A 27,122-nucleotide genomic window follows, 5' to 3' on the forward strand; every position below is an offset into this window, starting at 1 on the left:
ATTTTTATTTCTACTTTGCACATTCTTCCATTGCAAAACTACCATTCCAGTGTTTTACTTGCTATATTGTATTTACTTTGCCACCATGGCCTTTTTGCCTTTACCTCCCTTCTCACCAAATTTGCTCACATTGTATATAGACTTGTTTATACTGTATTATTGACTGTATGTTTGTTTTACTCCATGTGTAACTCTGTGTCGTTGTATCTGTCGAACTGCTTTGCTTTATCTTGGCCAGGTCGCAATTGTAAATGAGAACTTGTTCTCAACTTGCCTACCTGGTTAAATAAAGGTGAAATAAAAATAAATAAAAAATGTTGATTTTGTTAAATAAACCCGGGGCGATGGAAACCTGCCTATTGACTCTCCCCTTTGATTGCCCAAAATTGCCCCATTTTTAGCTTCAACTTCTAAGTCCATTGGAGAGGATCAGCTTGAGCAAAGAGGGGTGTAGAATCTTCACTCTAGAATTGATCTAGACATAGTATTCCCTTCCTGCCAGATAATAGGGTTTGTACAATTAAGATTCACAGAGCTACGGTCAAGCGATGCCCTTTGCCAAACACACGCGCACAACCAGACACTGATTGATTGATCACTTATCACACACAGGCTCTGATATGCACACACACACTGCAAGTTGATGCACACTTCTCTAGTTATCAAGCTGAGAAACGGTTGAGGTAATCACGTTCAATGTGAGGTTTTTGCTCACAGTTTGCTTTTCCCGGAGTACCCCCTGAAGTATCCCCACATGTGCATTTCACTTGTATACCTATGTTCTTATGTGCTCCCAAGTAACTCATCTAACTCCCTGTTCCTTTCTTCAGTCTGCGGGAGGTGGTCCAGGACCAGTCTGTGAAGCCCAAGCTGCAGTGTCTGATGGTGGACCCGTCCTTCTCCATGGTGACTGTTCAGAGTGAGGACAGCGGCATAGTCTGGGAAACGGCCTCCAGCCGATGCTCCACCCCCTGGGCGTCGGAGGCCAGCTACAGCTCTGACACCTACAGTTTGGACGGCTCTGCTACCGGTGGTGGAGGTGCACAGGGCAAAATTACCATTGTCTTCGATGAGGACAAGATAGTTCGGAGGAGGAAGAGGATGAGAGGAAAGGCCAGGCTGGGTGAGAGGCTAAGGAGACCCGGGAGCTCCAGGTCTGGCTCGACACTGGGGGTGGAGAGGCCTGAGATGGCTGAGGTGTCTGTGCCAAACATCCGAGTGGAGAGTGTAGAGTCAGACACAGAGTCAGGGGAAGTGAAAGACAAAGAGCAGGAGCTGTTTAGTCTGATTTCAGAGGGTTATGAGATCCTCAACATCAAAGTCCCGTCCAAACTGCCCACAGTGGACGAGGAGGAGAGCACTGAGCTGCAGGATAACCTGTCCTACTTGGAGGAGACACCCAGGATCAGGTCCAAATCCAGGCGGGGCTCTGAGGCCTTACCTGCCCAGGACTACCCAGAAGTGAAGGAGGTACAGGAGGGCACAGAAGGAGAAGAAGTAGGAGAGTCTAAGCCCTCAGAACCCACAGAGCAACAGGGGCCTCACAGCCACAAGGACGGCACCAGCAACATGGACTACTTTGAGGCATTTACCCTCCTGGATGAGGTGGTTCCTGGGCAGCAGGTTCCAGAGCCAGTGGGAGACGAGACACCCACGAAGCCCCAACGAGAGGAGACTAATCTGGGGCAGATGACAGCCACAGACAGCCTCTCTGCAGCTCCGGACGATGAATTTGTGTTTGTCACAGACATGGAGATTGCCAGCGAGCGTTTGGATGAGGTGTTCTACGGGAACAAACAACACGCATCCCTAGAGGACCTGATGAAAAGGGGAGAAGAGGATGAAGAGGAGGGAGGGAAGAAAGGAAGAAGGGAGAGTCTGAGGTCTCTGAAGGAAAGTGGGTCAGCACTGTTCGGCAGAGAGGAGAGCATCCTCACCCCCATCTTCCTCTCCCCGGGACCCCCTAAGATCATTGATCCCATCCTGCTAGAGGAACCCACAGCCATGTCCTTCCTCTACTCCGACCTGTATGAGGACGCCATGGGGGAGAGGAGGAGGAGCGACGAGGAAGGCTCAGAGGCAGAGAGCGTGGGGTCGGACAGATCGTTCCAGAGGCGACTGTCTGATTCAGAGGAAACAGACGGATACCTGGAGAAGTTTATCCTGAAAGACGAGACTCCCAATGTGGAGGACCAATCAGAAGAAGTGGATGGTAAAGGGGAGGGGCTAATGATGTGGTCGCAGAGTAAGTTTGAGCTGACCGGATTCCTAACGAGAGTGGTGGAAGAAGAAGAAGAGGAGAAGGAGGAGTGTAAGAAGGAGGAGATCAAAGCTGCAGAGATGAATGGGTACCTGCAACCAGCAGGATATAAAGAGATGGAGGAATCAACAGAGATGGAAGAATCAACAGAGAAATCTTTGCTGCACATCAAGGAAACTGGTCCAGATAAAGACTCTGAGTCTGTAAATACAGACAGCAAAGTGTCTCAAGTTGAGAAGGACCATCTAGTCCCAGGAAAGAAACCTGAGAAGGTTGATTTGGTAGAGGAAACTAAAAGTGAGACAACACCTGAGGCACATGAGTCAGAGGTTGACAGCCAGGAGGAGGTAGTGTCAGATAAAGTATCCCATGAAACAGAGCTACTAGCTCAGGCAGAGGAGGTGAAAAAAGAAGACGAAGTAGAAGTGTCTAGAGTGGCAAAACCAGTTGTAATTCAGGAGCCTGTGATTGTACAGGTGAACCAGGTGTCAACTGAAAGTAAAACAGAGACTGTAGTTAAAGCATCTGAACCTGTAAGAGCAGAGGATGCTATTAAAGATCCAACTGAGGCCATAGCAGGAGCACTGGAGCTACACAGGGTCTCTCAAAAGGCAGTTACTGATTTATCAGTAGCTGTTGTGAACGTATCAGATGATACTAAAATGGCATCTGAAATTGCAGCTGAAGCAATCAATAGAATGGAAATGCTAGCTGAAGCACACAAAGTTGAACAAGTAGAAAATAGATCTGAGGAGCCTGTGAGTGTAGCGGAGGAGTCCTTCACACACAATCCTGAAGCCGAAGTAGTTCCAACTGCCCCTCCTGCAGAAGCTGCGGAGCGATGGGCGTCACTTCTTGCCCCTGCTGAGGGAGATAAGGGAAAGGAGAAAGAGCCAATGAAGAAGCAGGAATTGGAAGGTGAGGACGAGTGGGTGTTCACTCCCCTCAGGAGCTTTGCTCCACAGGAAGACCTCTCTGAGCTGCACAGAGAAACTGTAGTTTCAGATATGGAGCTGCACAGGGAGACTGCAGAAGAGCTGGAGTATGAGATAATCTCGCAGCAGGAGGCAAGAGAGATGATAGTGTCTGAGACAGAGAGAAAACAGCTCTGCCCTGGCCCTAACTCTAATCTAGAGAGAGAGAGGGAGCTGGAGAAAGAAAAGGAGAGAGATATGGAGTTGGAGAGGGAGATAAAGAAGCAGAGGCTCAATGAGGAGGAGAGACAGGAGAGGGGGGAGAGGGAGAGACAGATGGGGTTGGAGAGGGAAAGTGAAAGGGAGAGGCTAAGGCTGAAGGAGGCAAAAGAGAGACAGGAGAAGGAGAACAAGGAGATGAAGGAAAAGGAGAGACAGGAGAGGGAGAGACATATACAATTGGAAAGGGAGAGAGATAGGGAGAGGCAGGGGCTGAAGGAGGAGAAGGAAAGACAGGAGAGGGAGAAACAGGAGAGGGAGATACAGGTGGAAAATGAAAGAGAAAAGGAGAGGCTGAAGGAAGAGAAGGAGAAGGAGGAGAAGGAGAGACAGGAGAAGGATAGACATATAGAGTTGGAGAGGAAGAGAGAAAGGGAGAGGCAGAGGCTGAAGGAGGAGCGCGAGGAGAAGGAGATACAGGAGAGGGAAAGAGAAAGGGAGATGTATAGGCTGAAGGAGGAGAAGGAGAGGGAGAGACAGATGGAGAAGGAGAGAGAAAGGGACAGGCAGAGGCTGAAGGAAGAGAAAGAGAGACAGGAGAAGGAGAAGGAGAAGGAGAGACAGTTAGAATTGGAGAGGGAGAGAGAAAATGAGAGGCAGAGGCTGAAGGAGAGAGAGGAGAAGGAGAGACAGGAGAGGGAGAGACAGATGGAGTTTGAGAGGGAAAGACAAAAGGAGAGGCAGAGGCTGAAGGAGAGACAGGAGAGGGAAAGGCAGATGGAGTTGGAGAGGGAGAGAGAAAAGGAGAGGAAGAGGCTGAAGGAGGAGAAGGAGAGACAGGAGATTGAGAGAGAAAAGGAGAGGCAAAGGCTGAAGGAGGAGAGACAGGAGAGGGAAAGGCAGATGGAGTTGGAGAGGGAGAGAGAAAAGGAGAGGCAGAGGCTGAAGGAGGAGAAGGAGAGACAGGAGAGGGAGAGAGAAAAGGAGAGGCAAAGGCTGAAGGAGGAGAGACAGGAGAGGGAGAGAGAAAAGGAGAGGCAAAGGCTGGAGGAGAGGGAAAAAGGCAGATGGAATTGGAGAGGGAGAGAGAAAAGGACAGGCAGAGGCTGAAGGAAGAGAAAGAGAGACAGGAGAAGGAGAGACAGATAGAATTGGAGCGGGAGAGAGAAAATGAGAGGCAGAGACTGAAGGAGAAGGAGGAGAAGGAGCGACAGGAGATGGAAAGACAGATGGAGTTGGAGAGGGAGAGAGAAAGGGAGATGCATAGGCTGAAGGAGGAGAGTGAGGAGAAGGAGAGACAGGTGGAGAGGGAGAGAGAAAAGGAGATGCAGAGGCTGAAGGAGGAGAGCGAGGAGAAGGGGAGACAGATGGAGAAGGAGAGAGAAAAGGACAGGCATAGGCTGAAGGAAGAGAAAGAGAGACAGGAGAAGGAGGAGAGACATATAGAATTGGAGAGGGAGAGAGAAAATGAGAGGCAGAGGCTGAAGGAGAGGGAGGAGAAGGAGAGACAGGAGAGGGAAAGACAGATGGAGAGGGAGAGAGAAAATGAGATGCAGAGGCTGAAGGAGGAGAGTGAGGAGAAGGAGAGACAGATGGAGGAGAGAGAAAAGGACAGGCAGAGGTTGAAGGAAGAGAAAGAGAGACAGGAGAAGGAGAGGCAGGAGAGGGAGAGACAGATGGATTTGGAGCGGGAAAAAGAGAGGGAAAGGCAGAGGCTGAAGGAGGAGAGTGAGGAGAAGGAGAGACAGGAGAGGGAGAGACAGATGGAGAGGGAGAGAGAAAAGGACAGGCAGAGGCTAAAGGAAGAGAAAGAGAGACAGGAGAGGGAGATACAGATAGAATTGGAGAGGGAGAGAGAAATTGAGAGGCAGAGGCTGAAGGAGAGAGAGGAGAAGGAGAGACAGGAGAGGCAAAGACAGATGGAGTTAGAGAGGGAGAGAGAAAAGGAAAGGGAGATGCAGAGGCTGAAGGAGAGAGAGGAGAAGGAGAGAGAAAGGGAAAGGCAGAAGCTGAAGGAGGAGAGTGAGGAGAAGGAGAGACAGGAGAGGGAGAGACAGATGGAGAGGGAGAGAGAAAAGGACAGGCAGAGGCTGAAGGAAGAGAAAGAGAGACAGGAGAGGGAGATACAGATAGAATTGGAGAGGGAGAGAGAAATTGAGAGGCAGAGGCTGAAGGAGAGAGAGGAGAAGGAGAGACAGAGGAGGCAAAGACAGATGGAGTTAGAGAGGGAGAGAGAAAAGGAAAGGGAGATGCAGAGGCTGAAGGAGAGACAGGAGAGGGAGAGACAGATGGAGAGGGAGAGAGAAAAGGACAGGCAGAGGCTGAAGGAAGAGAAAGAGAGACAGGAGAGGGAGATACAGATAGAATTGGAGAGGGAGAGGGAAATTGAGAGGCAGAGGCTGAAGGAGAGAGAGGAGAAGGAGAGACAGGAGAGGCAAAGACAGATGGAGTTAGAGAGGGAGAGAGAAAGGGAAAGGGAGATGCAGAGGCTGAAGGAGAGAGAGGAGAAGGAGAGAGAAAGGGAAAGGCAGAGGCTGAAGGAGGAGAGTGAGGAGAAGGAGAGACAGGAGAGGGAGAGACAGATGGAGAGGGAGAGAGAAAAGGACAGGCAGAGGCTGAAGGAAGAGAAAGAGAGACATGAGAGGGAGATACAGATAGAATTGGAGAGGGAGAGAGAAATTGAGAGGCAGAGGTTGAAGGAGAGAGAGGAGAAGGAGAGGCAGGAGAGGGAAAGACAGATGGAGTTAGAGAGGGAGAGAGAAAAGGAGAGGCAGAGGCTGAAGGAGGAGAAGGAGAGACAGGAGAGGGAGAGAGAAAAGGAGAGGCAAAGGCTGAAGGAGGAGAGACAGGAGAGGGAAAGGCAGATGGAGTTGGAGAGGGAGAGAGAAAAGGAGAGGCAGAGGCTGAAGGAGGAGAAGGAGAGACAGGAGAGGGAGAGAGAAAAGGAGAGGCAAAGGCTGAAGGAGGAGAGACAGGAGAGGGAAAGACAGATGGAGTTGGAGAGGGAGAGAGAAAAGGAGAGGCAGAGGCTGAAGGAGGAGAGCGAGGAGAAGGAGAGACAGGAGAGGGAGAGACAGATGGAGCAGGAGAGAGAAAAGGACAGGCAGAGGCTGAAGGAAGAGAAAGAGAGACAGGAGAAGGAGAGACAGATGGAGTTGGAGCGGGAAAGAGAAAATGAGAGGCAGAGGCTGAAGGAGAGACAGGAGAGGGAAAGACAGATGGAGTTAGAGAGGGAGAGAGAAAGGGAGATGCATAGGCTGAAGGAGAGAGACAGGTGGGAGAGGGAGAGAGAGAAAAGGACAGGCCTGCTGGAAAGGGAGCCCTACAGGGGGGCAAGCTTGAGGGAGGAGGAGACTGGAGGAGAGGAGCAGAAGAAGAGACAGGAGAGAGAACGGGAGAGAAAGAGACAATCTGGGAAGGAGCTGGAGAGGAAGAGTGGTTGTCTGCAGAAGGAAAGGGTGAGAGAAACCTGTTGATGGATATGGAGGCTGGACATCAGGGTGAGTGACAAAGTGACAAAGTAGATGTTAGTGGATAGAGTACACTATTCACATCACCCCATGTCACAATTCAGGTAAGGAGATACAACACTTGTGGATCATACCTGGGCTCAAATACTATTTCAGGTATTTCATTACTTTTAAATACATTTCAAAACAAAATACATTTGAACAAGCTGGGTATTCACCCCTTTGATGTGTTCACATTTTTTGTTGTGTGACAAAGTGGGATTGAAATTGATTTAGTTGTGTTTTTTAAAAATCTTTTTGAAAGCTTCAGACAGGAGAGGGAGAGAGAAAAAACCACCCAGAGAGGCAAAGGCTGAAGGAGGAGAGACAGGAGAGGGAAAGGCAGATGGAGTTTGAGAGGGAGAGAGAAAAGGAGAGGCAGAGGCTGAAGGAGGAGAAGGAGAGACAGGAGAGGGAGAGAGAAAGGGAGATGCATAGGCTGAAGGAGGAGAGAGAGGAGAAGGAGAGACAGGTGGAGAGGGAGAGAGAAAAGGACAGGCAGAGGCTGAAGGAAGAGAAAGAGAGACAGGAGAGGGAGAGACAGATGGAAAGGGAGCGAGAAAAGGACAGGCAGAGACTGAAGGAAGAGAAAGAGAGACAGGAGAGGGCAGAGAAGGAGAGACAGGAGAGCGCAGAGAAGGAGAGACATGAGAGGGAGGAAAAGGAGAAGGAGAGAGAGTTGTTGAGGGAGGAGGAGAGACAGGAGATGGAGGAGAGGGAGCAGAAGAAGAGACAGGAGAGAGAACGGGAGAGAGAAAGAGACAATCAGAGGGGACAAGACATGATAATAAATGACAAACATGACAGTACCCCCCACTCACCGAGCGGGCGCAGAGGAGGCGGCAACACATCTGAGTGAACTCCAGGCCCCGAGACAACAACTAGGACTCCCAATCCACTAATCCTCCCCGAACGACTAAAGGAAACGGAGATAACCCGGTAGCAGACGAAGGAAGCGAATGGTTCTGCCCAGGGGAGCTGTTCTGCCCAAGACGAGGGGTTTCTGAAAGAAAGGCTGTAGAGTATGCTCAATCGTCTGATTGGCCCTCTCTGCTTGACGAAGGAGCGACAGGAGAGGAAGAGTGAGATGGAGTTGGTATTGGAGGGAGAAAAGCAGAAGGAAAGGGTGAGAGAAAACCTGTTGATGGATATGGAGAGGCAGAAGGAGCGAGAGATGGAGGAGAAGGTAAGAGAAGAGAGAGGGCTGGATCTCCCCGCTTACGAGGAGCCCATTGAGGCTGATTATGAGATATTCGATGCGGAGGAGGAGAGCCAGGCCAGAGCAGCTGCTGCCCTACAGGGGATGGATTGCTTCTGTCTGGGCTGTGGTTGTCTGCTCTCTGAGACGGACAGACTGTCTGGAGGACACCAGGATCATGAGGTCACCAGCGTGGAGACAGCCTACAAAGACATCAGGGTGAGTGACAAAGTTAGATGTTAGTGGATAGAGTACACTATTCACATCACCCCATGTCACAATTCAGGTAATTCATTATTGTGTCTCTTCCTGGAAACTTGTCTTGCATCTTATACTCAACAGCACAGCATCAGTGACGTCAGGAGTAACGAGGATAGGAGTGGACGTAAAACGTCTGAAGATCAGGGCGGAACCGGACCACTTAAAACACGCCTGTGAGAGGGGCAGCAACTTGACCGAAATATGAATAGAAATTAGCGAAACCTAAAAAGCGCTGCACCGACACGTGAGAAAAATCCGGTGCCCTAACGGAGTGTTAAACGCATGATTTAGTGCAATTATACATAAATGCATAAAACAATGTAAATCAGCACTATACAACTAGATACAACACTTGTGGATCATACCTGGGCTCAAATACTATTTCAGGTATTTCATTACTTTTAAATACATTTCAAAACAAAATACATTTGAACAAGTACAGTGGGTATTCACCCCTTTGGATGTGTTCACATTTTTTGTTGTGTGACAAAGTGGGATTGAAATTGATTTAGTTGTGTTTTTTAAAATCTTTTTGAAAGCTTCATAAAGAAGAGCAGTGATTGGTAAATGGATAATAATAACAAATCAGACAATGATTCAAGTGTTTGTTTCATATGATTGCTGGTTATTTATGTGTTTATGGAGGGCTCATCTGCAAAAGAGACTGTGGTCTCAGCATGCCTTCCTGCTTAAATAAAGGTTGAATAAAATCCAATACATTTTAATATCTCTTTAAACATGGTCAAGTTAATAATTGTGCTGTGGATGATTTATTAAACCACCCAGACACAAAACAGATAGAGTCGTCACTCTGAACTGAGCTGCAGGATGAGGCCATTGGTGATTTTAAAACAGCTACAGAGTTCAAGGGCTGTGAAGGGAGAAAACAGAGGATGGATCAACAACATTGTAGTTACTCCACAATAATCGGGCTAAATGGCAGAGTGAAAATATAAAATGCTGAATTTAAAAATAAAAATAACATGCAACAAGGCACTAAATTAAAACTGAAAAAAAATTAAACACGGCAAATGAATCAACTTTTTTGGCCTTAAATGCTGAGCCTTATGTTTGGGGCAAATCCAACACAACACATCACTAAGTAACTGCCTCCTTATTTAGAGGAATAGCTGCTTCCGTCTGCTTTACACCAGAGACTGGGAGAGGAATTCACCTATCTGCAGGACAATAACCTACAACACGAGGCTTTACACTTGGCTCTTTGCGCTCTAGCTATCATGTTTCAGGTCATTTTATTTCATTTTCCTTTATTTAACAAGGCAAGTCAGTTGAGAACAAATTTGTATTTACATCTGTGTTGTAATATTAATTGAATCAGAAACATATTTGCATTGCTGGTTATAGACTAATGTTAGCTAGCTAACAATGACCCAAGTTGGTTAGCTTTAGCTACCTGCAGATTCATACTACAGCTATGACAATGTTTGTATTGGTAGTAGTACGAGTTGGGATTATGCCAGTTCATTGTTTAGCAAGCTAGCTACATGTCTAAACAAAAGACAGATGATTACATGACCCATCAAGTTAGCCAGGTGTGTCTGGGGGTGATTATGGCCATCTATTGTATTTCATGAACATGTGTAGACAATAGTGTCCCTTCCACATAGCTACATGTGGCTGGGAGGTAGTTATAGCATTTCCTTCACATGGCCCATCAATTTAGATTGGTGTGTCGGGTAAGCATCATCTAATAATTATAATGTATATTTATCTGGACACTCTCTGTTTTTGAAATTGCTACTATGCAGTAACCATTTCACTGAACTATTTTCACCTTCTGTATTCTGTGCATGTGGCAAATAAACTTAGATTGTATTTGATATAGTGTCTGTTTACCAGAGATGGTAATTTGAAGAACAACATGACCTGCAAAGTCAGATTACGATATAGGCCAAGGACGAGATAGTGTATTTTTACCTGAAGTTTTTCCTTATTGTTGGCTACTACTTTTACTACTTTTAGTCTGGAAATCGTTGGTTGTTTACTAAACTACTCACTCTGTTTAGCACATGGCCTCATGTGAATCCTTAAAGAGATGGGTGAGGCTAAGGCTCTAAGAGGGTGTGAACAATGCTGAATAGGTATAGACAACAAAGAGCTCTCCAGTAGGTGTACCAAAACATTCAGGATACATTTTCTGGGTGATTTAAATATTGAAAAAGCTTCAAACTGTAACTTGTGCCTGCAACCTGGTTCAGGTTATCAGTCAACCTAACAGGGTAGTTACAAACAGGACATGCATGGCATCATAATCATGTATTGATCACATCTTTACTATTGATGCAGAAATTTGCTTTGAAGTAGTATCCAAATCCATCGGATGTAGTGATCATGTAGTGATCAGGAAAACCAAAGTTCCAAAGGCTGTGCCTAATATAGTGTCTAAGAGGTCATACAACACGTTTTGTAGTGATTCCTACGTTGTTGATGTAAATCATATTTGTTGGTCTGTGGTGTGTAATGAGGAGCAACCAGATGCTGCACTTGACACATTTATGAAATTGCTTATTCCAGTTACTATTAAGCATGCACCCATTATTAAGAAAATGACAGCAAACACTGTTAAATCCCTGTGGATTTATGAGGAATTGGAAAATGTAATGGTCGAGAGGTATGAGGCAAAAGGAATGGCACATACTGTAAGTCTGGCTGCAGAACCGATTGGTAAACGTACTACATATTCAGAAATCATGTGTCTATCTGAATAAAAATAAGAAATTATACTATGAAACCCTCCTGTACTCCCTGTTCACTCATGACTGCACGGCCAGGCACGACTCCAACACCATCATTAAGTTTGCTGATGACAACGGTGGTAGAACTGATCACCAACAACGACGAGACAGCATATAGGGAGGAGGTCAGAGACCTGGCCGTGTGGTGCCAGGACAACAACCTCTCCCTCAACGTGATCAAGACTAAGGAGATGATTGTGGACTACAGGAAAAGGAGGACCGAGCACGCCCCCATTCTCATCGACTGGGCTGTAGTGGAGCAGGTTGAGAGTTTCAAGTTCCTTGGTGTCCACATCACCAACAAACTATCATGGTCCAAGCACACCAAGACAGTCGAGAAGAGGGCAAAACAAAACCTTTTCCCCCTCAAGAGACTGAAAAGTTTTGGCATGGGTCCTCAAATCGTCAAAAGGTTCTACAGCTGCACCATCGAGAGCATCCTGACTGGCTGCATCACTGCCTGGTATGGCTACTGCTCAGCCTCTGACCACAAGGCACTACAGAGGGTGCGTACGGCCAGTACATCACTGGGGCCAAGCTTCCTGCCATCCAGGGCTTCCATACTAGGCAGTGTCAGAGGAAGGCCCTAAACATTGTCAAAGACTCCAGCCACCCTAGTCATAGACTGTTCTATCTGCTACCGCACGGTAAGCGGTATCGGAGGGCCAAGTCTAGGTCCAAGAGGCTTCTAAACAGCTTCTACCCCCAAACCATAAGACTAATCAAATGGCTACCCAGACTACTTGCATTGACCCTCCCCCCTCCTTTACGCTGCTGCTACTCTCTGTTATTATTTATGCATAAGTTACTTTAATAACTCTACCCCACATGTATATATTACATAAATTACCTTGACTAACCGGTGCCCCTGCACATTGACTCTGTACCGGTACACCCTTGTATATAGTCTCTATTGTTATTTTACTGCTGCTCTTTAGTTATTTGTTACTTTATTTCTTATTTTGGTAGGTATTTCTCTTAAAACTGCATTGTTGGTTAAGGGTGTGTAAGTAAGCATTTCACTGTAAGGTCTACACCTGTTGTATTCAGCGCATGTGACAAATACAATTTGATTTGAAACAAAGAATTCTATAAAGATTGATAGAAAAAAGCTTTGGAGCACCTTACATAAAAATTTGGACAAAAAGGCAAACTCAGTTCCATCATTCATTGAATCAGATGGCTCATTCATAACAAAACCCAATGATATTGTCAATTACTTAAATTATTTTTTTATTGGCATGACATGCCAGCAACAAATGCTGACACTACACATCCAAGTATAACTGATTTGAATTATGAAAGACAAGCATTGTAATTATGTGAAGTGAGTGTGAAGTGAAGTGAGTGTGGAAGAGGTGAAAGAATGATTGTTGTCTATCAACAATGACAAGCCACCGTGGTCTGACAACTTGGAGGGAAAATTATTGAGGATAATAGCGGACGATATTGCCACTCCTATTTGTCCATATCTTCAATCTAAGCCTACTATAAAGTGTGTGCCCTCAGGTCTGGAGGGAAGCAAAAGTAATTTGCTACCCAAGAATAGTAAAGCTCCTTTTACTGGCTCAAATAAACAACTTATCAGCCTGTCACTAACCCGTAGTAAACATTTGGGAAAAAATGTTTTTTTTACCAGATACAATGGTTTTGTACTGTAAACAAATTGACAACAGACTTTCAGCACGCTTGTAGGAAAAGACATTCAACAAGCACGACACTTACACAAATTACTGATGATTGGCTGAGAGTAACGGATGATAAAAATATTGTGGGGGCTGTTTTGTTAGATTTCAGTGTGGCTTTTGACGTCATCAATCATAGTCTGCTACTGGAAAAACGTATGTGGCTTTACACCCCCTACTATATTATGGATAAAGAGTTACCTGTCTAACAGAACACAGAGCGTGTTCTTTGATGGAAGCCTCTCCAACATAATACTAGAATACGCCAGGACAGCTGTCTAGGCCCTTTACTTTTTCAGTTTTTACTAGTGACTTGCCACTGGCGTTGGGTGAGGCCAGTGTGTCTACAACACTATACACGTTAGCTAATGAGTGAAATGACTGCAACAATTAACAAAGAGTGGCAGTTAGTTTCAGAATGGGTGGCAAGGAATAAATTAGTCCTAAATATTTAAAAGAGTAAAAGCACTGTATTTGGTACAAATCATTCACTAAACCCTAAACCTGAACTAAATCTTGTAATAAATAATGTGGAAATTGAGCAAGTTTAGGTGATTAAACTGCTTGAAGTAACCCTGGATTGTAAACTGTCATGGTCAAAACATGTTGATACAACAGTAGCTAAAGTGGTTTAGAAGTCTGTCCATAATAAAGCGCTATTCTGCATTTTTAACAACACTATCAACAAGGTAGGTCCTTCAGGCTCTAGTGTTGTCACACCTGGACTACTGTTCAGTCCTTTGGTCAGGTGCCACAAAGAGGGACCTAGGAAAATTACAATTGGCTCAGAACAGGGCAACACGCGCTGGCCCTTAAATGTACACGGAGAGTTAACATTAATAATATGTATGTAAATCTCGCATGGCTCAAAATGGAGGAGAGATTGACTTCATCACTACTTGTTTTTGTACGAAGTGTTGACATGTTGAATGCACCTAAGTGTCTGTTTAAACTACTAGCACACAGCTCAGACACCCATGCATACCCCACAAGACATGCCACCAAAGGTCTCTTCACAATCCCCAAGTCAAGGACAGACGGTGGGAGGTGCACAGTACTACATAGATCCATGGAACTCTATTTCTCATCAGGTAACTGATGCTAGCAGTAGAATCAGATTTAACAAACAGATAAAAATACACCTTATGGAACAGTGGGGACGCGAAGAGACACATAGGCACAGACACACATGATAAGACATACACTCTACACACAGGTCGATTTTGTATCATAGATATGTGATAGTAGAGTAGTGGCCTGGGGGAACACACTTAATGTGTTGTGAAAAGTGTTATGAATGGTAATGTCATGTCATATTTTAAATTGTATATCACTGCCTTAATGTTGCTGGACCCCAGGAAGAGTAGCTCCTGCCTTGGCATGTGGTAACCAAAAAAAGTGTTAAACAAATAAATAAACAAAATTATATTTGAGATTCTTCAAAGTAGCCAGTCTCTGCCTTGATGACAGCTCTTGGCATAAAGAAAATAAAGAAAAACCCACGATAGCTTGCTATCTAGGGTGACACCCAGCAGTTTAGTCTCTTCAACTTGCTCAACTGCCATATTATTCAATAGATCCAGGTTAGGGTTGAGCGAGTGATTTGTCCCAAACATTATGCTTTTAGTTTTTTAGATATTTAGCAACAGCCTATTGTTAGTTACCTAATCTAAAACTGACTAGAGCTCTATGTTAACTTCTTCGATATAGGGGGCGCTCTTTTAATTTTTGGAGGAAAAAAAACGTTCCCATTTTAAACAAGATATTTTGTCACGAAAAGATGCTCTATGCATATAATTGACAGCTTTGGAAAGAAAACACTCTGCCGTTTCCAAAACTGCAAATATATTATCTGTGAGTGCCACAGAACTGATGCTACAGGCGAAACCAAGATGAAATTTCAAACAGGAAATGCCCCAGATTTTGAAGGCGCTGTGTTCCAATGTCTCCTTATATGGCTGTGAATGCGCAAGGAATGAGCCTACACTTTCTGTCGTTTCCCCAAGGTGTCTGCAGCATTGTGACGTATTTGTAGGCATATCATTGGAAGATTGACCATAAGAGACTACATTTACCAGGTGCTCGCTTGGTGTCCTCCGTTGCAATTATTGCGTAATCTCCAGCTGCGTGTATTTTTCCAATTGCTTCAGAGGAGAAACCCAACTGCCACGAATGACTTATCATCGAATAGATATGTGAAAAACACCTTGAGGATTGATTCTAAACAACGTTTGCCATGTTTCTGTCGATATTATGGAGTTAATTTGGAAAAAAGTTTGGCATTGTAATGACTGAATTTTCGGGGGGTTTTCTTAGCCAAACGTGATGAACAAAATGGAGCGATTTCTCCTACACAAATAATCTTTTTGGAAAAACTGAACATTTGCTATCTAACTGAGAGTCTCCTCATTGAAAACATCTGAAGTTCTTCAAAGGTAAATTATTTTAATTGAATTTAATTGATTTTCTTGTTTTTGTGAAAATGTTGCCTTCTGAATGCTAGGCTTAATGCTATGCTAGCTATCAATACTCTTACACAAATGCTTGTGTAGCTATGGTTGAAAAGCATATTTTGAAAATCTGAGATGACAGTGTTGTTAACAAAAGGCTAAGCTTGTGAGCCAATATATTTATTTCATTTCATTTGCGATTTTCATGAATAGTTAACGTTGCGTTATGGTAATGAGCTTGAGGCTATGATTATGCTCCCGGATACGGGATTGCTTGACGCAAGAAGTTAAGGGTGTCAGTTATTAATTTTTCTGTTGCAGCTGTTGTGTATACTGTTGAGTCAAATAGAAAAGAAGACATTGTTATAATAGTAATCTTGGTCCTTTATGTGTAAAGACCCCTCCAACATGGACACACATGTTTTATTCAAGGTCAGTGGAAGGTAATTATACATGCACAAAACAATAATAGTCCAAGCCTGCTGCCCTGTTGTACACCACACTCAACCAAATTTGCATTAAAGAGGTTTCCATTAAGGAAAACCCTCTGTGATCTACTGGATAGCTAACTGTCCATTCTTGATAAGGCAGAGAATGTTAATCCACAACACCTACATTTTTTTCAGCAATAAGTTATGATCAGTGATATCAAAAGCTGCACTGAAGTTTAACAAAACGGCTCCCACAATCTTCTTATTATCAATTTCTTTCAGACAATAATCAGTCATTTGTGTCAGGGCAGAGCATGTTGAGTGCCCTTCCATATAAGCATGCTGAAAGTCTGTTGTTAATTTGTTTCTGTAAAATGACATTGTATTTGGTCGAACAATTTTTTCTGAAAGTTTGCTAAGCAACGGAACAGGCTGATTGGTCTGCTGTTTCAACCATTAAAGGGTGCTCCTCCCTCCAGGCCTGAGGGAACACTCCGTATTCTAGGCTTAGATTGAAGCTTGAAGAATTTTGAAGATAATAATGGGCAAATTTTGTACAATCCAGACTCACAGCTGTAATTGCTGCCAAATGTGTTTCTAACATGTATTGACTCAGGGTAGTATACCTCTAATCAAGATATATTAGTCCTGTATTTTTCAATAATTAAAATAAATGTTTGAGTGTTGTTTGCACATTGACATTACAGTGTCACGATCATTATAAGGAGTGGACCAAGATGCAGTTGTAATGATCTTCGTCTGTTGTTTGTAGAAAGTCAGACCGAAATGCAGCGTGTAGGTTACTCATGACTTTTAATGAAGCTAATACAGTACATGAAATAACGAAGAAGAAAACAACAAACGAATGAAACTAATACAGCCTATCTGGTGACTAACACTAAGACAGGTACAATCACCCACGAAATACAACGCTCACTCAGGCTACCTAAATACAGTTCCCAATCCGAGACAACTAGAATCAGCTGACTCCAATTAGGAATCGCCTCAGGCAGCCAAGTCTAACTAGACACACCCCTAATAATACACACTCCCAATTAATACAAACCCTAATACGAAATACAACATATAAACCCATGTCACACCCTGGCCTACCCAAACATATAACAAAAACACAAGATACAATGACCAAGGCGTGACAGAACCCCCCCCCCCCCCCTAAGGTGCGGACTCGGGGACGCACCTCAAGAGCATAGGGAGGGTCCGGGTGGGCGTCTGTCCATGGTGGCGGTTCTGGCTCAGGACGTGGACCCCACTCCATAAATGTCCTAGTTCCTCCCCTACGCGTCCTAGGATAATCCACCTTCTCCGCCGACCATGGCCTAATAGTCCTCACCCTGATCCCCACATAACTGAGGGGCAGCTCGGGACAGAGGGGCAGCTCGGGACAGAGGGGCAGCTCGGGACAGAGGGGCAGCTCGGGACAGAGGGGCAGCTCGGGACAGAGGGGCAGCTCGGAACAGAGGGGCAGCTCGGAACAGAGGGGCAACTCAGGATAGAGGGGCAACTCAGGACAGAGGGGCAGCTCAGGACAGAGGGGCAACCCAGGACAGAGGGGCAGCCCGGGACCGAAGCAGCCCGGTACTGAGGGGAAGCCCGGTACTGAGGGGAAGCCCGGTACTGAGGGGAAGCCCGGTACTGAGAGGAAGCTCGGTACTGAGAGGAAGCTCGGTACTGAGAGGGAGCCCAGTACAGAGAGGGAGCCTAGTACTGAGAGGAAGCTCAGTACTGAGAGGAAGCTCAGGCAGGTAGTATGCTCCGGTAAATCCTGGCTGGCTGGTGGACCTGGATGATTAAGGTTGTCTGGCCGATCTAGAAGATCTTGGTAGACTGGCACTTCTGGCGGATCCTGGCAGACTGGCACTTCTGGCGGATCCTGGTAGACTGGCACTTCTGGCGGATCCTGGCAGACTGGTGACGCTGGGCCGACTGGCGGCGCTGGGCAGACAGGAGACTCCGGCAGCGCAGGAGAGGAGAAAGGCTCTGGCTGCGCTGAACAGGCGAGGCACACTGGACGCGCTGGGCCGACTGGGAGCACTGGTGGCGCTGGACAGACAGGAGACTCCGGCAGCACAGGAGAGGAGAAAGGCTCTGGCTGCGCTAAACAGGCGGGAGACTCCGATAGCGCAGGAGAAGAGAACAGCTCTGGTTGCGCTAAACAAGCGGGAGACTCCGGCAGCGCAGGAGGGGAGAAAAGCACTGGCTGCGCTGAACAGGCGAGGCGCACTGGAGGCCTGGTGCGTGGTGCTGGAACTGGTGGTACTGGCGCGAGGACACGCACAGGAAGCCTGGTGCGGGGAGCTGCTACCGGAGGACTGGTGTGTATAGGTGGCTCTGGATAGACCGGACCGTGCAGGCGCACTGGAGCTCTTGAGCACCGAGCCTGCCCAAGCTTACCTGGCTCGATGCCCACTCTAGCCCGGCCAATAGGAAGGGCTGGTATAAGTCGCAGCTGGCTCTGCACCTGCACTGGAAACACCGTGCGCTCCATAGCATAACACGGTGCCTGCCCGGTCTCTCTAGCCCAACGGTGAGCACAGGGAGTATGCGCAGGTTTCCTACCTGGCATAACTATTCTCCCTTTTAGCCCCCCCCAATATTTTTTTTGGGGTGACTTTCCGGTTTCCAACCGCGTCACCGTGCTGCCTCCTCATACATACGCCTCTCCGCTTTAGCTGCCTCTATTTCCTCCTTGGGACGGCGATATTCTCCCGGCTGCTCCCAGGGTCCTTGACCGTCTAATTCCTCCTCCCATGTCCAAATCTCCAAATGATGCATTCTCTCCCATTGCAACTGCTCTTTGCGATTAACAGGGAGAGTAGGCTCAGGTCTGTTTCCTGACTCAGCCACTCTCTCTCTGCGCTTTCCCCTGTTTCCTTCAGTTTTCGCTCTGTATAGCAATGCTTTCCTTCTCGATTCCATACGTGTATAGCCCTCTTCGCATTGCTGTAGGGAATCCCAGGCGGGCTCCTGCACTCGCACTGGGTCGGCTGCCCACCTGTCGATTTCTTCCCACGTAGTATAATCCATATCGTCCTCCTTCAGATCCTGCCAGTTCACACGCTGCTCGGTCTGTGAATCGTGGTGGGTGATTCTGTAATGAACTTCGTCTGTTGTTTGTAGAAAGTCAGACCGAAATGCAGCGTGTAGGTTACTCATGACTTTTAATGAAGCTAATACAGTACATGAAATAACGAAGAAGAAAACAACAAACGAATGAAACTAATACAGCCTATCTGGTGACTAACACTAAGACAGGTACAATCACCCACGAAATACAACGCGCACTCAGGCTACCTAAATACGGTTCCCAATCCGAGACAACTAGAATCAGCTGACTCCAATTAGGAATCGCCTCAGGCAGCCAAGCCTAACTAGACACACCCCTAATAATACACACTCCCAATTAATACAAACCCTAATATGAAATACAACATATAAACCCATGTCACACCCTGGCCTACCCAAACATATAACAAAAACACAAGATACAATGACCAAGGCGTGACAGCAGTGTGGTATGTTTCCATCCTTTTATTTGGAAGAGAAACTTAAAGAACAAAAACAATAAAGCAAACAAACGAAACGTGAAGTTCAGAGTAGTGCTCGCAGGCTACTATACCTAGAGTCAATCACCACCTTCCGGAGACACCTGAAACCCCAACTCTTTTAGGAATACCTAGGATAGGATAAGTAATCCCTCTCTCCCCCCCCCCTTAAGATTTAGATGCACTATTGTAAAGTGACTGTTCCACTGGATGTCATAAGGTGAATGCACCAATTTGTAAGTCGCTCTGGATAAGAGCGTCTGCTAAATGACTTAAATGTAAATGTAAATGTAAGATCCTACAAAGCACAATGGGGAAATGGCTACCTAAATATGATCCCCAATCAGAGACAACGATAAACAGCTGCCTCTGATTGGGTAACATACCAGGCCGACATAGATATATAATTCACCTAGATAACCCACCGTTAATCACACCCCGACCTAACCAACATAGAGAATAAAAAGCTCTCTATGGTCAGGGCGTGACATACAGAGTATTTTGTGTAGATCAATGACAGGAAAAAATCACATTAAATTAATGAATTTAAATTCTACTTTGTAATGCAACAAAATGTGAAAAATCCAAGTGGGTGAATAGTTATGATACCCACTGTAATTGAATATTGGAATGTATTTGAAAATTATTTTTGGAAAGTTCTGACTACGGGCAGAAAGATTACATTCTTGTTAATCTAACTGCACTGTCCAATTTACAGTAGTTATTACGATGCTATTGTTTGAGGAGAGTGCACAATTATGAACTTGAAAATGTATTAATAAATCAATTAGGCACATTTGGGCAGTCTTGAGCCAACATTTTGAACAGAAATGCAATAGTTCATTGGATCAGTCTAAAACTTTGCACATACACTGCTCCCATCTAGTAACCAAAATTTAAATTGTGCCTGGGCTGGAATAATACATTATGACATTTCTCTTGCATTTCAAAGATGATGATTCAAAACAACAACAAAAAAATCACGTTTTTTGTCTTTGTATTATCTTTTACCATATCTAATGTGTTATATTCTTCTATATTAATTCCACTTTTCCACAAACTTCTAACTGTTTCCTTTCAAATTGTATCAAGAATAGGGATATCTTTGCTACAGGTCCTGAGCTATATGCAATTAGATTTGGTTATGACATTTTACGATTTTAAAAAAAGTGGGCGGATCCTTAAGAGGTTTTAAAAGGAATAATAAATACACACATGGAATGCAATGAATAGAGCAGGATGAATGTATGCATGTCAAATGTGCTACAACAGTGAAAAGAAATGGAACATAACTGCAATGGTAGGAGCTGGTACTCCTGGTTGAGTGTCAAACCTTACTCTTACCACTTTCACCACTCTCTCCAAGAACAGTGCTTTCATGCTCACTAAACTAACACCACTGATTTCAGCTTTACTATTTTGTGTAATTGTTTTTTGTTTGAGATGGAAAGGTAATTGTACCGTGCTTGGAAACAGAATGTGAGAACATTCTTAATGAAGGATGTGTGCAATATGTTTATTTTTGTATTGACCTGATATTTAGTTTAGTCTCCTCATGAAATATGTTTGTTATTGTCTCTTTTTGTATATCTGTTTTGTGTTAGGAGTCCAGGTGAGTTTTGAGTCAGTTATAGTGCCAAGATACAGGTAACTGCCAAAATAAAGGAAACACTCTTGTAAGTGAGGGATACAAAGTATATTGAAAGCAGGTTCTTCCATACAGATGTGGTTCTTGAGTTAATTAAGCAATTAACATAACATCATGCTTAGGGTCATGTATAAAAATGCTGGGCAGGCCATTATTTTGGCTTCAATGACAATAGGATGACAATGCCCCTATCCACAGGGCACGAGTGGTCACTGAATAATTTGCTATGGCGTCACTAGATCTCAACCCAATTGGACACTTATGGAAGATTCTGGAGCGGCCACCATCAACAAAACATCAATGATGGAACTTCTCATGGAAGAATGGTCTTGCATTCCTCCAATAGTTCCAGACACTTGTATAATCTATGCTTCGGTGCATTAAAGCTGGTCTGTCTCGTGGTGGCCCAAAGCCCTATTAAAACACGTTATGTTGGTGTGTTCTTTACACTGAGTATACCAAACGTTAGGAACACCTTACACGTTTTTTTGTCCCCCCCCCTTTTATACCGTCAGAACAGCCACAATTTGCATGGACTCTACAAGGTGTAAAAATCATTCCATAGGGATGCTGGCCCATGTTGACTCCAATGCTTCCCACAGTTGTGTCAAGTTGGCTGGATATCCTTTGGGTGGTGGAACATTGATACACACAGGAAACTGTTGAGCATGAAATACCCAGCAGCGTTGCAGCCCTTTACACAAACCGGTGCGCCTGGCACCTACTACCATACCTTGTTCAAAGGCACTTCAATCTTTTGTCTTGCCCATTCACTCTCTGTATGGCGTACGTATGCAATCCATGTCTCAATTGTCTCAAGGCTTAAAAATCCTTCTTTAACCTGTCTCCTCCCCTTAATCTACACTGATTGAAGTGGATTTAACAAGTGACATCGATAAGGGATCTAAGCTCTGGTCAGTCTTTGTCATGGAAAGAGCAGGTTTTCTTAATGTTTTGTACACTCGTCAGTTATCTGTATTGTTTCGCTGTTTCAATTTTCATATGGAGTCCATATGGAAGGGGCCCGTGTCTTCCCATACCAAATCCCCTCCTCAGGCCTCAGTGATGCACATTCAGAAAGTATGATGTCACCTTTTCTAATCCGTGTAAATGTCCCATGTGACATCACCAAGCGGTGACACTGATATGTGATCTGTTCTCCCTGTTCACTCAGTGTAGGTCATATTTCAGTCACACACAGAGTGCTTTCGTGAGCCTGTTAGTGTGTGTTTGGTATCGACAATGGTATCGATAATTACCCTACCCCATGAAAGTTATTCACTCTTTCTGTCTCTAGACTCATAACATAGAAAAAACATTTAACCAAATAGATTTGCACAGACAAATTGTATTCAGGCCAACCATTATCTTAGTTTGAAAGTGGTGCAGTGATATTTAACTGCCCCCCTCCCTGTCCCGAGTGGCCAAGCAGGTGTATGGCTAGGTGATATGGCCTAGAACTCATATCTCACTTTTCTTTTTATTATGGGCGATTCACGATATATATCTTGATTTTTTAAAAGTTCCTTAAATAAGCTTTGTTGTACAATTAAAGGTAAAATACACTGCATTTAAAATTGTCAGCAATAATCCAATGAATTCAGAGCTTGTGAAATTATACTATACCTAGGCTGAAAAGAGTTGTACCTGCTTTTTTGCAATAATTACTGATCTGGCTTTCAGGTCTGTCTATAAAAATGTCCTTTTTGTAACACATTTAACCAGAACCATGCATAATACACACTAATAATGTAGCAGGCATTATAGAAAATGAAAACCGGTCTCATAAACAATATCTCAAGCACAAGCCCACGTGCTAGAGAGTAGCCAGCTAATATTTAGATATTAAATTTAAGCCAAATTGGATCTAGGAATAATTTCACAGGCTCTGAATTCAGCGAACAAGGCAAAACAGTTGAAAACAATTGTTATGAACACAACCTTCTGTTCGTCTTCCACTGTTTGAACAGCATGCTAGCCTGTCCACTTTGTTTAGATGTTGAAATCAAGTGACCAACCTTATTTCTCAGAATGAGAACGAGTTGCCAATTCCCTATATAATTGTTTCATGCTTATTGCACATTTATAAAACACAGACTAAACAGCTAGTATAACCACCCAGGACATGGTACCGTAATGCACGCACAATAGACTAAGCATTAAATTGGTACATTGGTACATCTGTTTAGTAGTGTCTGCTCTGCTCAGAATTTGAGGAGTTGAAACATAAACAGTGTATGGTTCGAAAGGTTAACTTCTCCTCTATTACAGTAAAATAATGTCTCCATGTGTTTTGGTGTCCATATGACCGATTCTGTTGGACCAAACCTCAAATGCAAATAGCAAGTTGAAACCGTTTGTCAGAGAGGAAGAAGTCTTTGTTGTTGTGAGTGGTAGGGAGAGGGGCATGGGAGAAAAAGGTGAAGTGAAAGGTTTCACTCGCCAAAATCTGTCCAAAATATTATTTTGAACCTAAGCTTTGTCGCCTGGCTTCTCGCATTTGGGACAATGGCTCCCATTGTTAGAGTTTATGTATTATTTCTTACATTAGCCCAGAAAATCTTAAGTGTTATTAAGTGTTATTACATACACCTGGGAAGAACTATTGGATATAAGAGCGACGTCAATTTACCAAAATTACGACCAGGAATATGACTTTCCCGAAGCGGATCCTTTGTTCGGACCACCAACCAGGACATTGGATCTAATTCCAGAGGCCGACCCAAAACAATGTCGCCGCAGAAGAAGTAGACAGAGCAGCCTCCTGGTCAGGCTTCAAAGGCGTGCACACCGCCCACCGCTTCCGAGTATACTTCTCGCCAATGTCCAGTCTCTCGACAACAAGGTGGACGAAATTAGGGCAAGGGTTGCCTTCCAGAGAGACATCAGAGATTGTAACATTCTCTGTTTCATGGAAAAATTGATCTCTCGGGATATGTTGTCGGAGTCGGTACAGCCACCGGGTTTCTTCATGCGTTGCACCGACAGAAATAAGCATCTCTCTGGGAAGAAGAAGGACGGGGGTGTATGCTACATGATTAACAACTCATGGTATAACCATAACAACATACAGGAACTCAAGTCCTTCTGTTCACCTGACCTAGAATTCATCACAATCAAATGCCGACCATATTATCTCCCTCGAGAATTCTCGTCAGTTATCGTCACAGGTGTCATACCCCCTCAAGCAGGTACCATGATGGCCCTCAAGGAACTTCACTGGATATATATCCTGAGGCTGAATTTATTGTAGCTGGGGATTTTAACAAAGCAAATTTGAGAACTAGGCTACCTAAATTCTAGCAGCATATTGATTGCAGCACTCGCGCGGGCAATACACTTGACCACTTCTACTCAAACTTCCGCAATGCATACAAGGCCCAACCTGGCCCCCTCTTTGTCAAATCCGACCACGACTTCATCTTGCTCCTACCGTCCTATAGGCAGAAACTCAAACAGGATGTACCCGTGGCTAGAACCATTCAGCGCTGGTCTGACCAATCGGATTCACCGCTTCAAGATTGTTTTGATCACGCAGACCGGGCAATGTTCTCGGGCACCCTCAGAGAATAACATTGATCTATACGCTGACTCGTGAGTGCGTTTATAAGAAAGTGCGTTGGAGATGTCGTACCCACTGTGACTATTAAAACCTACCCTAACCAAAAACCATGGATGGATGGCGGCATTCTTTCAAAACTGAAAACTGAAAGCGCGAACCGTCCTTCTGTAGCTCAGTTGGTAGAGCATGGCGCTTGTAACGCCAGGGTAGTGGGTTCGATTCCCGGGACCACCCATACATAGAATGTATGCACACATGACTGTAAGTCGCTTTGGATAAAAGCGTCTGCTAAATGGCATATATTATTATATTATATATTATTTAACTATGGAAAGAGAACTGGGAATATGGCCTAATATAAACAGTGTAGTTATTCCCTCCACAAGGCAATCAAACAGGTGAAATGTTGGTATAGGGACAAATCAAATCAAATCAAATAAAATGTTATTTGTCACATACACATGGTTAGCAGATGTTAATGCGAGTGTAGCGAAATGCTTGTGCTTCTAGTTCCGACAATGCAGTGATAACCAACAAGTAATCTAACTAACAATTCCAAAACTACTGTCTTATACACAGTGTAAGGGGATAAAGAATATGTACATAAGGATATATGAATGAGTGATGGTACAGAGCAGCATACAGTAGATGGTATCTAGTACAGTATATACATATGAGATGAGTATGTAGACAAAGTAAACAAAGTGGCATAGTTAAAGTGGCTAGTGATACATGTATTACATAAGGATGCAGTCGATGATGTAGAGTACAGTATATACGTATGAATATGAGATGAATAATGTAGGGTAAGTAACAAATGGCATATATTATTTATTATTATTATTATTATTATATAAGGTAGCATTGTTTAAAGTGGCTAGTGATATATTTACATCATTTCCCATCAATTCCCATTATTAAAGTGGCTGGAGTTGGGTCAGTGTCAATGACAGTGTGTTGGCAGCAGCCACTCAAGCGTATAGGTGGCTGTTTAACAGTCTGATGGCCTTGAGATAGAAGCTGTTTTTCAGTCTCTCGGTCCCAGCTTTGATGCACCTGTACTGACCTCGCCTTCTGGATGATAGCGGGGTGAACAGGCAGTGGTTCGGGTGGTTGATGTCCTTGATGATCTTTATGGCCTTCCTGTAACATCGGGTGGTGTAGGTGTCCTGGAGGGCAGGTAGTTTGCCCCCAGTGATGCGTTGTGCAGACCTCACTACCCTCTGGAGAGCCTTACGGTTGAGGGCGGAGCAGTTGCCGTACCAGGCGGTGATACAGCCCGCCAGGATGCTCTCGATTGTGCATCTGTAGAAGTTTGTGAGTGCTTTTGGTGACAAGCCGAATTTCTTCAGCCTCCTGAGGTTGAAGAGGCGCTGCTGCGCCTTCTTCACGACGCTGTCAGTGTGAGTGGACCAATTCAGTTTGTCTGTGATGTGTATGCCGAGGAACTTAAACCTTGCTACCCTCTCCACTACTGTTCCATCGATGTGGATAGGGGGGTGTTCCCTCTGCTGTTTCCTGAAGTCCACAATCATCTCCTTAGTTTTGTTGACGTTGAGTGTGAGGTTAATTTCCTGACACCACACTCCGAGGGCCCTCACCTCCTCCCTGTAGGCCGTCTCGTCGTTGTTGGTAATCAAGCCTACCACTGTTGTGTCGTCCGCAAACTTGATGATTGAGTTGGAGGCATGCGTGGCCACGCAGTCGTGGGTGAACAGAGTGGAGTTGCAATTCAATGGCTCAGGCAAGAGGCTCAGGCAATTACAGAAAACAAAAAGAAAACCAGCCACGTCACGGACATTGACCTATGGCTTCTAGACAAGCTAAACACCTTCTTTGCCCAGTTTGAGGACAATTCAGCACCACCGCCAATGACTGCCCCCACCCTCTCCTTCTCAAATAAAATCTAATTTGATTGTCACATACACATTATTTGCAGATGTAGCGAAATGCTTGTTTTTCTAGCTCTGACAGTGCAGTAATATCTAACAAATTACACAACATATACCCAATACACACAAATGTAAGTAGGAATGAATGAACCAGCATGGCTACCACAGCATTCTGCAGCGATACGCCATCCCATCTGGTTTGGGCTTAGTGGGACTATCATTTGTTTTTCAACAGGACAATGACTCAACACATCTCCAAGCTGTGTAAGGGCTATTTTTACCAAGAAGGAGAGTGATGGAGTGCTGCATCAGATGACCTGGCCTCCACAATCACCCGACCACAACCCAATTGAGATGGTTTGGGATGAGTCGGATCGCAGAGTGAAGCACTAAGAATAGTGCTATCTTCTGTATACCCCCCTACCTTGTCACAGCACAATTGATTAGCTCAAACGCATTAAGAAGGAAATCAATTCCACAAATGAACTTTTAAGAAGGCAGACCTGTTAATTGAAATACATTCCAGGTGACTACCTCATGAAGCTGGTTGAGAGAATGCCAAAAGTGTGCAAAGCAGTCATCAAGGCAACAGGTGGCTATTTGAAGAATCACAAATATTAAATATATTTACATTTATTTAACACTTTTTTGGTTACTACATGATTCCATATGTGTTATTTCATAGGGTTAATGTCTTTATTACAATGTAGAAAATAGTAAAAATAAAGAAAAACCCTTGAATGAGTAGGTGTTCTAAAATGTTTGACTGGC

At 44.6% G+C, this 27,122-nt stretch overlaps 1 protein-coding gene across 1 annotated transcript in view; it reads left to right on the forward strand.

The window, feature by feature from the left end:
• Positions 1-27,122, forward strand: part of cmya5 (cardiomyopathy associated 5) — a 72,590-nt gene that overhangs the window by 7,547 nt on the left and 37,921 nt on the right. The window contains exons 2-5 of the mRNA XM_046344916.1: positions 831-3,558; positions 7,630-7,674; positions 7,819-7,826; positions 7,962-8,319. Of these exons, the coding sequence (XP_046200872.1) occupies positions 831-3,558; positions 7,630-7,674; positions 7,819-7,826; positions 7,962-8,319 (3,139 nt within the window). The remainder of the gene's footprint in view (positions 1-830; positions 3,559-7,629; positions 7,675-7,818; positions 7,827-7,961; positions 8,320-27,122) is intronic.

Source organism: Oncorhynchus gorbuscha, linkage group LG04 (genome assembly GCF_021184085.1).
Source record: "Oncorhynchus gorbuscha isolate QuinsamMale2020 ecotype Even-year linkage group LG04, OgorEven_v1.0, whole genome shotgun sequence".
Lineage (NCBI taxonomy): Eukaryota > Metazoa > Chordata > Actinopteri > Salmoniformes > Salmonidae > Oncorhynchus > Oncorhynchus gorbuscha.